This window comes from Excalfactoria chinensis, chromosome 3 (assembly GCF_039878825.1).
Source record: "Excalfactoria chinensis isolate bCotChi1 chromosome 3, bCotChi1.hap2, whole genome shotgun sequence".
Classification (NCBI taxonomy): domain Eukaryota; kingdom Metazoa; phylum Chordata; class Aves; order Galliformes; family Phasianidae; genus Excalfactoria; species Excalfactoria chinensis.
In genome coordinates this window covers 17,169,070-17,184,539 of record NC_092827.1, presented here as the reverse complement: position 1 = coordinate 17,184,539, position 15,470 = coordinate 17,169,070, and the positions used below count along the sequence as shown (strand labels likewise).

General features: G+C 35.5%; 1 protein-coding gene across 1 annotated transcript in view; it reads left to right on the top strand.

The window, feature by feature from the left end:
* Positions 1 to 15,470, top strand: part of TPO (thyroid peroxidase) — a 41,356-nt gene that overhangs the window by 7,419 nt on the left and 18,467 nt on the right. Inside the window, 4 exon segments of the mRNA XM_072332758.1 lie at positions 1,455 to 1,587; positions 5,271 to 5,400; positions 7,939 to 8,145; positions 14,894 to 15,409. Of these exon segments, the coding sequence (XP_072188859.1) occupies positions 1,455 to 1,587; positions 5,271 to 5,400; positions 7,939 to 8,145; positions 14,894 to 15,409 (986 nt within the window).

The window sequence follows — 15,470 nt, the reverse complement described above, 5'->3', positions numbered from 1 at the left end:
AGCATTAGAGTGTTGTAGGCAAACAGAAAGATATATTTTTCATTTTTTTTTTTTTTTTCCTCGAGGAAGTGTCTGATGTACTAAATGTATGGGACTTTTGTAGAACTATAAATATTTCTGTTTCTCTATGTGTATATTTATACATTTACAGACTCACAGAGATACAGTGATCTTTCTACTGGTACAGTTTCAGAAGTACTAGTGTTTTCAAGTCACAAAGTCTACAAAACTCATAAATTTACAGAACCAGTGCAATCTGCACAGAAGATGGATAGACCCGATGCATTTTATTTGTTGTGTCAACAGGTAGTTTTCTGTGAAACAAAGAACAAAACATTCTAAAGCAAACATGAATCAAAACCTAAGAAAAACTGATGGTGGGAATTGAATTCAGAGCATGACTTTGAACCTGAACTAACATGTGAATGCATCTGTATCCACAAATTCAACATGGGTAGCTAGGACATAATGCCAACATTATACAGCTGGTCAAGCAGCCCATTCTCTCTCTGCTCTCCCCACTAACTCGCATAGGTTCTAGTTGCTCAGAGGAACATTTTTCAGCTGATTTGATCCTTGAAACTTTTTTCATTTGTTTGTTTCTCGCTTACATTTTTCACTTGATTAATGGACTAAATCAGTTTAGTTTGGGGTTGGATGGGCTAAACTGATAAGAGATGAGACTGGCTGACCTGCAGCAGGCAGTGAGGAGGCAGGGGCAATAGTCACTTGGTGCTTCTACCATTTTTTTTATTTTTTTTTTTTAATCACATGAAGGTTACAGTCAGTTTGAAAGACAAAAGTTTCAGGAAGGATTCTGCTCTTCCTTCATTTTCACCTTTAATTCCAGCACTGTGTGTGAGAGAGGTTGACAGCTCACAGAGTAATACGAGTTTGCACCTCATCAGAAGGACTCTCATGACAGAACTTGCAGTGTAAGAAATGCAGCCTGTTTTTCCCTAGCCCTCAAATTCTGGGCAATAATTCTATTCCTCTCACTCTGCAAGTAGCTATAGATGTATAGCTATCTTAATTTTAATTTTCAGTATCCTTCCCGTCCCATGATTTTGTTCATTGGTATATACATCTGCTCCTGAACATTTTTTTTTACACCTTTGTTTTAAGTATAAGTACTTGCCAAATGATTTGACCACAATGCATGGAAAGAGAAGAGAATGCAGGGGAGAAGATCAAAGGAGAGGAATGAGCAGGTCCACCTCAGGTCTCAGATATGGATAGATGGCTTCCCTCTTATTCTCTACTCATGTGATAATAAAAATAGTCTTCCCCTTCACTTTATATGTCCTCTAAGTCCCTAAGACTACCTACTGCAGCACATCTAACTAATGCTCTTTCCCAGGAAGAAAAGCAAATGCTGTAATTGCTGCTGACAATAATGTCTTTTCTCCCATAGAAGCCGTATGTCAACAGAATATTTGGGTTCTTCCTTACAGATCTTTTATCAGCTGATCTGCTTACTATGATTGCTAACATTTCTGGATGTCTTCCTTATATGCTGCCACCAAAATGTCCAAACAATTGCTTAGCTAATAAGTATCGACTCATCACTGGTGCCTGCAATAATAGGTATGTATGATAAGGATTATGCCCTGAAAAATCTTTCCTCTTTCTTTTGTCTTTTCTCTCTCTCTCTCTCTCTCCCCTTCCTTCTCTCTCTTTAAACTCAATAATTTACCTTTATTTTTCCTAGAAAAACTGGGTGGGTGAGTTCAATCATCTGACATCACTGTCTCTCTAAATGAGATGCCTCTTAGAGCTCCCAAGGGTAAATACTCTTCATTTCAAATTAAGTACACTAATTTTTGCAGAGAGGCTCTACCTCTGAAAGCTTCTAAGATTATGTAAGGAGCTTTAAACATAGGGTGGACTTATTCAGTAGATATAAATTAAACAGACTGAATTCTAACCCAACTTCCATCTTTCATTAAATTAGAACAATACTGAACAGGAAAGAGTTACATCTTCACAATGAACAATAACAAAATCAATTAGATTCTCATTTTTTTTTAATTCTATCACAACCTTAATACTTAGTGAACATACACATAAAAGTTATAGGTGATATATTTAGTTTTATATATCTATTTTTATGAATGTGCTGATTGATTTATCTAAATGTTTATTGTTTACTTACTATCTGCTTCTACCCTAATACAAGTTAGGATTGTTTCCTACAAAACTCACCATAACATACGTAACTATATTTTCAAAATACTTCAATACAATAAGGATGTAAAATGGAGAATAAGAGATCTTTCAAGTATAAGGATGAATTGTATTTATACTTGTTTCAGGTTACCTAGGCTTAAATTCACAAATGGAAAGGCAGGCTGCAATCATACACTACTGCATACCAATGGAAGACCATTAGCATTACACAGGTTAAGGCATTCTGCAATACTGTTACTGAACAGTGGTAACATTCTGCAGTTTTGTTATTCAATCACTCAGTTTAAATGAGATGAATCAGTATTTCTGCATCATCAGTCGTTTGTAAGGAGCTTGCATGTTAAGCTTTTTGTTGAAAGGACACAATCCAATATGCATCAATGTCATAAATCTATCTGGATACACATGAATTCCCCCAGGCACTTGAAGAATTGCTTGGAATCTGAACTAACAGTTAGTATACTATTTGCACTGACAACTCTGTTGGAGCTTGAAAATATTGGCCAAGCAGCCAAATAGAAGCACACAGCTGAAGCTTCTAATACTCAAGCGTTGTTGCTGAGGTCTTTCTCTTAATTTTTGGGGAGAAAAACAGTTGTGAGTATACTAAAACATTGTTTTCTCTGTGGTAACTAGTAATATAATGATTTGTATAGAAGTTTCTAAAATTGGCTGTTTAAAAAAATAATAATAATAAAAATAAAAATAAATGATAATATATTTAAAAGTGAACATGGAATTTCTTAATGCATTCTTTACTTAATCAATTTGTGTATTTTGGACAGATAAGTGCAGTTACAAAATATTTATTCTGCCACCAAAGAATTTATTTTTGCATAAAATTCCTAGAACAAATGCATAACAGAACAATATGAGCATGACTTTCTTTGGAGACTATTGTCATGACATCAAAAAATGAGTGTCATTATCCTCATTCACTAGTAACACATATCAACAAATTTTACTTTTCTGTGTGTCTGAAGGCTTATGTGTGGAGCAAAATAAATGTACAATAGTAATTAAGAAAACTGGAAGATAAGGTACACCCAAGTTGGTTTTGTCTGTTTTCATTTTTATCCCAACTAATTGCATTGATATATCTGTTTTTTTAATGTTTAGGGCATTGAAAGTGATTCAAAGGTAGGGAAATTACAGTACTAAAGAAAGGCATCTCATGGTGCAAATTAATGTTCTCTAATCTTACACTTCTGAGGTACTGATATGTCTACTGAAGGATTTTGTCTTCAGTTGTTCCTAATAGTGAGAGAGAGTACAGGATGACAGGATGGCACTCACAAGTTGTCTCTTTTTCTGGTTTAATGCCAGGAGTTTAGATTACTATATTTCTTTTTTTTTTTTTTTTTTTTTTTCGTGCTTGCTATTTGAGCATCTACAAGGAAACTTATCTGTCAGCTTTTTGTTTCATTTTTGTGCCTTTAATAGTTTTATTGGGCAAGGACCCGATGGTTAGTTTGAAGCTCTAATACTATAGGAATTATGGGTTTGAATATGGTATACCCAGGGTAAAGAATGGCCTGTCCTGACTGAATCCGTTAACTATGAAAAGAAATCGGGGTGTTTCCTTTAGAATGGCTGCTTCACTTACATATAAGCTAGGTGTCATTCAAAAGACATAAATATGGAGAGTAAGCAGTATCTTGAAATTCCAGTTTCCTCCTAAGGGAGTCACAACAATATCCAGACAGTGTAATTCTACTGTTGCACTAGTGAAGGAAAAGTTCCACTTCCCATAAGCAGAATGTATCGTTATCAAATTTGACTACAGTCTGAGCGTATGATATCAAATTCTTATCATTTTGTCTACCCTAGATAAAACATTTATAACTCATGCAAGATTCCAAGACATTAACATGTTTAATAGAATAATAACAAGGCATCTAAGAGGGGTTTTACTGAAGTAGCATTCCAGTGAGCTGCTACAATATAAAAGCAATCAGGAGAAAAATCACAAGTTAAGCAGCAAAATTAACATTTCATTATTTTTAATTGAGTGAAATAGCACTACACTATGTGCAGTATTTTATGCAATTTCAATAAAGACAAATCAACTGTAACTAATTTGAATGCTTTATTGAAACATACTTCAACTTTCAAATGTGAATTATTGTGGATAATTAAGTGCATTACTCTGTCATATCACTTGGCAAATTGAGTCATATCAGCGTGCCAGAGATCAATGGAGGATTAATAAAGTAACTGCTCCCTCTTTAGTACCCAATAGAAATATAAACATATATTATAACATGCTATATTTCTACTGTCAGAGATCACTGCGTACATTTCTAAAACTGTATTTTTTCTTTTATATTTAGCAATTCTTGTATAGTTAGCAATTTCTTATTTATTGCATAGGTCATGCAAAGCAAATCTGCACTAATCCCAAGGTGTGTGCAGACAGGTGTTGATTGGAAAACTGCTGGATGATGTTAACAACTAAATGCACACCAGATCTTAGGCTTGTACGTAGGCATTTCCAAACAATAGATGCAACCAAAAGGAGCTCTGACACTGAATCCAACAGCTTAAGCTATCATTCTCCTTTCATTCTTTCTTCTTAGATCTTGTTAAGTGATCACCTTTGTATGACTAGTACCTTTTTTCTTTTTTTTTTTTCTTTTTTTTTTCTTTTTTCTTTTTTTTTTTTTCTTTTAAGCTTCCTTCACTTTTATAGTAAGGCTCCATCATATTCTCCTAAATCTTGATTCCCAAGCTATTTCTCTAAACAAGCATCTTTTTTAAAAATGTGAAAGCCCTTACCAGTATTTCTGACTCCATAGGAATGTGATTTCATTATCAGCAAGTCACAACATGGCAAGTACTTCAAAGACATCAAAAGGTAACCAACATAAATTAGAAACATGAGTCAGATAGCATGCCTTCTTGTTGAATTGATGCTGGCTTACATGAAGACCAATAACTGATTCCTTTGCTGAGATCATTATATGAACATCTTGTTACAAGGAAATATTGTCCTGTGGTTGACGATTATTTTATATTCAGCATTATTCAGAGGTGAAGGTTCTTTGTGTGCAATTCTTTGTTTTCTTCTTTTTTCCCAGGGAACACACTAGATGGGGAGCATCCAACACAGCCTTGGCTAGATGGCTCCCACCAGCCTATGAAGATGGACTCAGTCAACCTCGAGGATGGGATCCCAGCATTCAATACAATGGAGTCCAGCTACCCCTGGTTAGAAAGTATACCATGTGAAGTATTGGCTGTAAACACACCTGCCACAAAAAGCCTCCATTTATATCAAGAAATCAAACAGCAAGAAAAAGTGGACCATAGAATGAGCAGGCAGGACTCCCTGTGTAGACACAGGGTTGTTATTGCTCAGCCTTGAGAGAAAAGGAATCATAGGGTAGACCTAGACATAGTCCCCTCATGCTGAAGAGGCTGTTACAGAAAGAGGAAGGTACTTTCTTCACAGTGATGCACACTGACAAATCAAGGGCCAGCAGCTACAAGTTGCTCCATATTTTTTTCTTGATATAAGAAAAATGCTTTCCTGTGAGAACTATTAAATGTCACAATAGACTGTCTAGACTGCTTCTAGAGTATCCCTCATAGCAAATATCTAAGAGCCAAGAGCTTGCTGCTCCTGGAGCTTTAAATAGCCTGTTTGTTTCTTGTAGCAGAAAATTGCATCACTTGGTCTCCAGAATTTTGTTACTACATAAAGATGCTGATGATTTTGTGGCTCCTTATTCAGGAAAGGAAGACAAGAATGGCTATTAAATAAATAAACATAATGCATATACAACAATCTATATGTATGTGTACAAATACACAATGTTGTCACCTTGATTAACATACCTTACTTGGAAAATATTATTATCAAACCACAGTTTTATTTTTTAGAAGGTTCAATTTACTAAGCTAAGAAGACTTTGCAGTATTTACAAATATTTACAGCCATTGTGCTTAGAAAATAGCAGGGAGGAAATTCTGAACAAAAAGTATCTGCATAGGGAAATGAGTGAAAATTTCTCCATTGCAGTGTACAATGATTTCAGCTAGGCTTACTATTCCTGCTTTGTCATCATTTCTTGAAACTTGACTTTTAATGGGCTCAAAGTCTTGTTATTTTAACCACCACTTGTTTAATAAGGATGAAGAAGAGAATTTAGTGTTAATGTCACCTGCAACTCATGTTATTAATTAAATAACATGATCTCTAATCTACATAATTTAGTGCTTGGAGAGGAAAATCTGACATTTGCACAACTAAATTTCCAGGCTTTACAAACTGCCTATTTTTAGGTTCATTAGAGTACATTCTTGTGAAGTAAAACATGTTTAAAAACCTTACATAGTTTCATAGAATTTGATCATATCTGACAAGAAAGCTTCTCTGTTACAATTTGAATATATGATAAAACTAGTGCCATAGCTTCCCCACTTATATTATTTCATATTATTTCATCTTATATTATTTCATCTTTTTTTTTTTTTTTTTTTTTTTACTATTGACTAACTATGCATAACCTTTGAAAAGAAACAAATAAATAAAGTGAAGGCCAAGTTGGGTGGTGCAACCTGATCTAGTGATCAGCAATTCTGCCTATGGCAGGGAGTGGGAGCTCAAGGATCTTTAAGATCTCTTGAAACCTAAGATATTTTATAGTTCTATGACTTTATGATTCTTTCAAGGCTGAGGATTATTGTAGAGTGATAGAACAGAACATAGTTGAGAAATTTAACTCCAATTACAAAATCTTCTGAACTGAAAGAAAAAAAACTTTGAGACTTGTGACCATCAAAGTTATTCAAATACTGATATAATGACACGTATTTCTGATGAGTGGCATGTATCTCTACTCTTGACTATTTCAGTATAAAGACTGTTCTTAGCAAGTCCCATGTTGACTCTTGTCCTCACCAATTCTATTTTACTGTATCTGCCTTATGTGTTCATTATATAACCCTCAAATTTATTACACTTTTACTCTGCTACCCTTTCAGTTGCTTGGCTCCTAATTGATGGAATGTTATGCCTCCTGAGGGAGGAATTTGTGAGTGATATCAATATCCTAATCGTATCAAACCGACTGCTGATTTTGCTCCAAAGGCTCCAATGTCAGCTGAGCCTACAGCATTGGTGTTTGCAATTGTTCCGTCAAAGATCATATGTATCTCTGTGCAATTTCCACAGAAGTGATTCAAGAAATACTTAGTAGCTTCTCCCTGCCTGGAATAAGGAAGCAGAGTTTCCAGTTACTATGTATTTGCTGCCATGCCTGTCTTCTGGGCTGCGCAAGGTGCTCTCTTTATACAAAACAGCCCAGAACTGCCGCGCATCCATGCTGATCTGAGATTGCTCAGCAGAATTCATTTGTTAAAGAAAAAGAAAACAGGGAAAAAAAAAAAAAAAATAGGAAGAAAACTTACAGGCAGTATTAGAACAAACAAACAAAAAAACCCACAAGGTTTGCAAAATTATCTGTGAAGGAACAGATCAAAGATAAACAGCTCATTTGGTAAATATGAAGAAAACTTAACTGAAACATCTTAAATCTCCATTGGGCACTGGTGTTTTGTTTTGTTTTGTTTTGTTTTGTTTTTTCACTTCTTTTCTTCAAGTACTCTTCAATATGAAGTATCCCAAGGAGGGGCTGTGGGAGGAGATAGCTTTTAGTACTGTTCATCCTGATTTTAGTGTTTTATCAGATTGTGAGAAGTAAGTACTACTTGACACTCAAGGTAAATTAGTTCTTTTCCCAGGTCCGAGAGGTGACAAGAAAGATAATTCATGCATCGAATGAGGCTGTCACTGAAGACAACCTATATGCTGACATCATTATGGTGTGGGGACAGTATATAGACCATGACATTTCATTCACACCTCAGAGCATAAGTAGAACCAGCTTTTTAACGGGAAAGGAGTGCCAGATGACATGTGAAAGACAAAATCCCTGCTTTCCAATAAAGGTAAGATTTGAAATGAATTTCTTCAAGACAAATTCGAGGCTCTAGACAGGTGAGTAACATAAAATGTATTAGAGATATACATATGCTAAAATAATTGCAAAGGAAATGGATAGATCATCAATAATACAAAAGATGATAGAAGTATTGATATCTAGTTTATCAATCTATCTGTATATCTGTATATCTATATATCATCTTATAACATGAAACAGGTATGGATTTAAATTACTTTACAGAGATAACAAACTACAGCTACAGTACTTAGTACAAATATATTTTTCTACTTCTCAGGTTTATGTTGCAGAGAAACCTTATGTCTCCCCCACTGTTACTGTTTTTATGCATCAACATTCTGAATTCTATCATAGAAAATAGAGAAAGAGATCATAAATAATTCTGTTTTTTAAACTGCTAGCCAGGTAAAGTAAAAGGATTTTACCTTCACTCAGTGCGAGCAAAGATATTTCCAGCAGCTAATGCAAATTTTTGCAGAAAGATATCTTTTCAATGTACATATAAAACAATCTCTGAGGAGTTGCTGAAGCTTACATACATCACATCTTTGCTTTGTATAGATGGAAAATTTGAATTCAAAGCTTGGTAGTGAATTAGAAGGAACATAAATTGGTAGAAATATATAATTTTATCTTGTCAATTAATTTGAAAGTACGGGAATTCTTTCACTCAAAAAAAAAAAAAACATAAAAAAAAAAAAGTGAGTAGCAAAGTCAAAATACATTTTTTGTTTCTCAAAACACAGACCATTACTTTATTCTGCAGAAGGTTACTCTTGCTTACCATAATTCTTGAACTGACACATAAATTTGTGTTCAGAGCAATGTAAATTATGGACCTTAAATGGACCTTAATTACTGATAAGTTTCCTTGTGTGCTGAAGTTTGCATAGGGTGCAAGTTTTAGCAGAGCAGAAAACTCTTTTCCCAATGCAGCTGATGTGTGTACCAGAGTCTCCTTTTGATTTAAGTGCCTCATTCCACTTCAATTAAACACAAAGAAAAATATTCTTCTGACTGCAATGAGAACTGAATTAGGCCCTGTGTTGAAAGGTGGCTCTTCTCCTAGTCAGTGAGATAATCCCTAAGGAGTGCAAAGTGAAATTAATGACTGCCTGCATTTTTACCAGTCAGGTAAATTTATTTTCTCTTAGAGATTTGGACTATTGGAAGTCAACAGTCATAGCTTGAGAGTGTTCAGAAAGAACATAGATGTCTTAAGGAGTCAAATTCTCAGATCATATTTTAAGTATTTAATGTATGAATCTCTGGTTGAGCTGATTTAGCCACAATGACAAAAATGTACCAGTTTCTATCTGCCTCAAATTTCCATCTTTTGGCTAGTATGCGATTTCCTGTCTTTATACTCTTAATTAATAGTCATAGAAATATTCCCATTCCTTTATTAGGATATGCTAGGGCAGAAAGCCCATCCCTGATAAACAGTGCTTCATATGATCTGATGAAGGAGGTAGAGCATGATTCCACTATATGACAGAATAAGGTTACATATTGTATCCCATTAAATATGGTTTGCTTATGATACCATAGATATAAAACTGCAGAAATATTTGAATGACTATGATGCTTGTTTTTCTACATGATATATGTACAAGCAGTGCTGATCTTTAACTTCAGAAAGCCCTCATTCTCATGTGAAGGTAAAAGCCCTCATACTCATAAGAAGTAATTAGTAATTAGACTTTTAAATTGAGAACAGGCTCATACTGTTGTTTATAGTTTGAATCAAACATGAAACACAGGAACAACGGGAGTATAGTCATGGCTTCAAACTAGTTTAAGCTGCCTAGTAATCCCACCAGCTCAAAGAGGAAGCAGTTTAACAGATCTTCTACAAAGGACTCCTAAAGTAATGTTACCCATGTATCAGAAACATTGCAGTATAGGAAGAAGTTGTAAATGTAGGGTGTTGTGAAGGGTTTCATCACTGAGTATGTTTCACCTTCCTGTGAAGACTAATGACATGTACATGTCCTAAATTTAGATTTGAATCTGTCCTAGGAGCTGCTCTTGCTCAGTATTATATAGCCCAGCAGAGGAGTGGAATCATGACAGAACTCATGATCACTTTTGGGATTCAGTGTCTGACAGCCAAAATGGCCATGGGAAACATAAGTAAAGAAATTTGGATGCAATCCTGTTTTAGATAAGTTTCCTGACTTGTGGGTTCATTACTTTCACAGTATCACAGTATCGTGCGAGTTGGAAGGGACCTTAGAGATCATCGAGTCCAGCTCCCAGGATTCGAGCCCCTCTGTGTAGCAGAGCAGCCTTTCTGCCTCTTGCGCCACAGGGGGGATTCAAACCCTGGGCCTCTGGTGTTGCAAGCAGCAACTTATACCACTGCACCACCGGAGGCACACACTATACTTTAGTATAGTTCCATTAATTTTCAGCCTCATTTTGTTCCACTGTTACTCACAGCTTAAAGAGGGGCAGATATGAAGATGGTGGTTCTTTTGCTTTTTTTATATACCAGTATTTTGTGACTATTTTTGTCAAATCTTCAGTAAAGCTAACATCTACCTGTCAAATATTTGGAAAATGGCCATGGTTAGTTTCATACATTCATTTTTTATATGAAGACACTGCAGCTGGTTTCCAAAGGTGTTGAAATGTTTCCAAAGGTGCTGAAATGTATTATCCAACAATGCAAATGCAGAGAATGCTGTTTGCACTCCTCTTGCTGTGTACCTAGAACAGTGGCCCCCAAGGGAAAATTCAAACACATGAGAGGATAAATGTGCTCAGCCATATGGCCATGCCAGGGCTTTCACTTGGGAAGGCAGCTCTTGGTTGTGCAGGTTAGGAAAGATGTCTGGAAAATGTTATGAGACAATGCAGTTCAAATACAGATTGAAATTTTCAAAAGTGCATTAATATTAATGACAAGAATAGGTAAATTATTTACAGGTTAGCAGGAAACATTATGATTTCCTGTTCTGGACATTTCATAATAAAGGCTATAGAGAGTGAATCACTCAGTGCACACTGAGCCTGTACTTATCTTGTGGGACATTATCTGTGTCTCTTTGGAATACCATAGTGTGAACAATAATAACAGTAAACTAGATTTTTTTAAGGCCTGACACATGGAAGTGAGATGCTGAGAATTTGTCATTCTTCCATTGATTATTTTAGGCTAGAGCTGAGATACGGTAAAGCATTAGAAAGACTTTCACAGGAGAACTCTGTCTTTATTCAATATTAATTATGTTGTTAACATTAAGGTAGGCATGGCACACAAATATAATAAGATATGATTCTGAAATGCTTTCATTTGCTTAGTTCCACTACAGAAAAGCTGGAAAAGAGAGAGAAACAAAGAAGTGAAGTGATTTGCAAAAGGTGTCATATAATTTGACAAGTTCCTGTCCTAGCTAAGAACAGATCAGTCTGTGTATTCAACAGCCAGCAGAATGAGTATCTGCCTTTTCTTCTGCATTTCAGAGGTATCAACTACCTGTTAGGTGGGACCACTGACTCTTTTCCAATCTTCGTGTCCAAGATCACACATTTATGTCTTCCTTGAAGACAAACTTTCTTAACCATATGTAAGTTTTCTTTTGCTTAAGAACAAGAAATCTTTTTGATGAGACTATTTGACACAGTTCAAATTCACAGAAAGAAAGGTTTTAATTTAAGTGTGGTCATGGCCTAGACATTGTGGTCTACTGAAACAACTGCAGATTCCTACACACTGAAAAATTTCACTGTAAGCCGATTCTACCATGCATAACTGTTAACATTTAATTGGGTTAAATCAGCATGCAGCTGTACCAGGAAAACTACTGTGGCCAGAGATTGATTTATTTCTGATTTTTTTTCCTAAAGAATCATAGAATTACTCAGGTTGGAAAAGACCTCAGAGATCATCAAGTCCGACTGCAGCCTAACCATAGTACCCTAACTCAAACAACCCTCTGCTAAATCAGATCTTTTTTACATTTGTACAAGGAAAGGAAAAAATGATATGAATTTAGTACTGGAAATAAATAAATAAATAAATAAAAATAAAAATTATTCTATAATCATTTCAGAAGGAAAAAACTTTTTTCTCTGATTATTTCTGATGTAATTTGAATAATAACATAAGGAATCTCTTATTTGCACATTCAGCTGCTGGCTGCATATTGGTTGTCTCATGAAAAGCTAAAAGACTACAGTTTACAGTTCTGCAGTCCCTTAATGCTGATTGCTGCTGTTTTTCTCCACTGGGACACAGAACAGTTTGAACTGAAATTGCAGAGGCAGTTAACTAAAGATTATTCGCTATGAACTTCATTCACTGTTGTTATGTTTTGTTGTGAACCACAACTGCTCAACAACTTAAACACGACTCTTACATTTTTCCCAATGATAGCTGATTCATTCCAGGCTTTCCTCTTAACTAGAAGCAGGAGGCATTCAAATACATGCAGCACTGTGGCTGTCAAGTTCAGGCATTTGTACTGTAAAATGATCTTCCTGCTTACATTACCAACCGAAGAGAAAAAGAAGCCACAAAAATAGCAAGAGACTTACTTGTAGAGAAAAATACTATATGGTAAATCTACAGGAGTAAAGTTACTGACTTTAGCAATCAGTGATGAAAAGAAAAATTATAATAAATTAGACATTTTCCTCAAAAATAACCTACTTCAATTTGTTATTACCTAACATGTAGAAATATTTGTATAAACTCTTCAATGAACAAAACTTTAAAAACATGAAATTCTTTTTCTAATCTAAATGTTTTATTGATATAAATCCCTGCTGCCACGAGTTCTCAGTAGTAAGAAAATTACTTGGTATAATAAGTGAGGTAAAGTTTTTGTTAAATGAAACTCATTTACTCTATTCCAAAGTTGCCTTGATATTTTATTCCCAATTTAATGACTACTGCCTTTGTTTTTAGAAGTACAAAGAAGAAATTATATCATTTTATATATTATTTCTATAACATCTACAGTATTAACTGTATTCTGCCAAGGAGTTTTCAAAAGTGAACAGCAAGATAGTACAATATAAAGGAAAAGGATTTGCTCACTTTTCCACACAAAATATTTATTTACTATTAATCAATTATTTGAAGACATTTTTATTTTTGAATATTGAAGCAACTTTAGTGCTTTCTACATCTTTTTCATGTTGACCAGTTGGTTAAAAAAAATTAAAAAATTAAAAAAATTATATTCCCCAAAACTCAGAATCCTCCATCTGGTAACATTTTTAACTGATATTAATCTTTCTAAAGCTCCTGGAACTAACTCACTGCTAGGACTCATTGTTAATTCACAATGAAAAGCTACTACCATTTACGACTTCTCTGAAAGAGTGGACAGGCAGTGGAATGGGCTGCCCAGGGAGTCAATGACTCCGAAGGTGTTGAAAGAACGTTTGATACATTGTGTTGAAGGACATGGTTTAGTAAGAACTATTGGTGATTGGTGGATGGTTGGACTGGATGATCTTGTAGGTCTTTTCCAACCTTGGTGATTCTGTGATTTGGAAATAATGTATTTTTCAAAAAAAACAAAGTTCGTAATGTCAAATATGCATTTGACAATGAAGATAAATTTCAGTCATTTTGAAAACTGGTGATTTTTTATTTAGATATGAACTCTGTTCTTTGAAATAGAATTGTTCATCTGAGCCTTCCTCCTAAACATCATACGGTGCACATCAAAATTTTCTTCCATTTCTCTCTCCCCCTCCAACATTTCTGCTACAGTTCCTATAGCTGTTAAGCTATTCACATACCTTTCTGTATGTTCACCTCTGGCAAAGCTTCCAGGTGTCTGATTTGGGCTGTATTCTCCCCTCATGCCCTTATTTGTACCACAGGATTCCATTAGATAATTTCCACACATCTATCCCATGCCCTTTACCTGAATTTGGAGTAGCTGATTGAGCAGTAGTCTGAACTAGCCTATATCCATGATGACTAGCCATTCACCTCTTGGCTTTCTGAGGTTCAAAGCTTGGGAGGAATGTAATGAGAATTCTTTGCTTTTTATAAGGACAGTCAAAAAGGTCAGGCTGAATGGGGCTCTAAGCAACGCAATCTAAATGTAGGTGTCCCTCTTCACTGCAGGGGAGTTAGACTGGATGACCCTTAAGCATCTCTTCCAACTCAAAAGTCTCTATAACTCTGTGATTTAAAACTTCTAAGAAAAGCTGTCCCCATAAAATAATGTGGGAGCTGCTTGTCAGACCAGCAGAAGGCAGAGTAAATAATTATGTATGCCTTTTTTAGTTTTGTCACCAGATTAAAATTGAGTATTGAAGCAGTGCTCTATGGGATGCTCCTGCAGACACTGAAACTCTTCATTACTTTTTTATGTACAAATGTAAACCTGCTGTTTCACTTGGTGCTCAGCAGAATGGAATTTGACCAGATGTTTGCATCTCCACTGTGATGCATTTTGTGATGAATTTTAAATGTGAAGATGGGCTAATTCAGGCATAGAAGTATTCAAAAGGTGTTACACTGGTAATTTGATCTAATGGTAGAGTACATGATTTAATTTATTTCTGTCTTTTTCTTCTTTTCAATCTGAGGAGATAGAAGACCATATCTATGAGTTTAGAGAATGTCACATCCTTGCATTAGACCTGAGAAACAACTGAAAATGGAGACCATGGATGGAAATACTTATGATACTTATGCAAAACTTAATTCAACATCTGTGTTGCCTTCAGCTCAGAAATTGCATGTTTTTGTTATACAGGTAACAACCAATGACACATTATCCAAAGGGATGGATTGTCTGCCCTTCTACCGCTCATCTCCTACATGCGGCACTGGTGATCACAGTATTCTATTTGGAAATCTATCAGCTCTAAATCCAAGACAGCAGATCAATGGTTTAACCTCTTTCATTGATGCTTCTACTGTCTATGGAAGCACTTCCACTGTGGAAAATAAGCTGAGGAATTTAACAAGTGAAGAAGGCCTTCTCAGAGTCAACAGTAAACATCATGATAATGGTCAGGAATACCTGCCTTTTACAGACAGGGTTCCATCACCATGTGCACAGGACTCTAACGCAAGTGAAGATGAAAGGATTGAATGCTTTATGGCTGGGGACAGCCGATCAAGCGAGGTCACATCATTAACAGCCATGCACACACTATGGCTGAGAGAACACAACCGTCTGGCCCGGGCCCTCAAAGCCATCAACAGCCACTGGCAAGCTGAAACTGTCTATCAAGAAGCACGGAAAATTGTTGGAGCTCTCCATCAGGTGAACTGCCTATTTGCTTATTGACACATTGCAGTGAATATCCTAGAACAGAATCAATCAC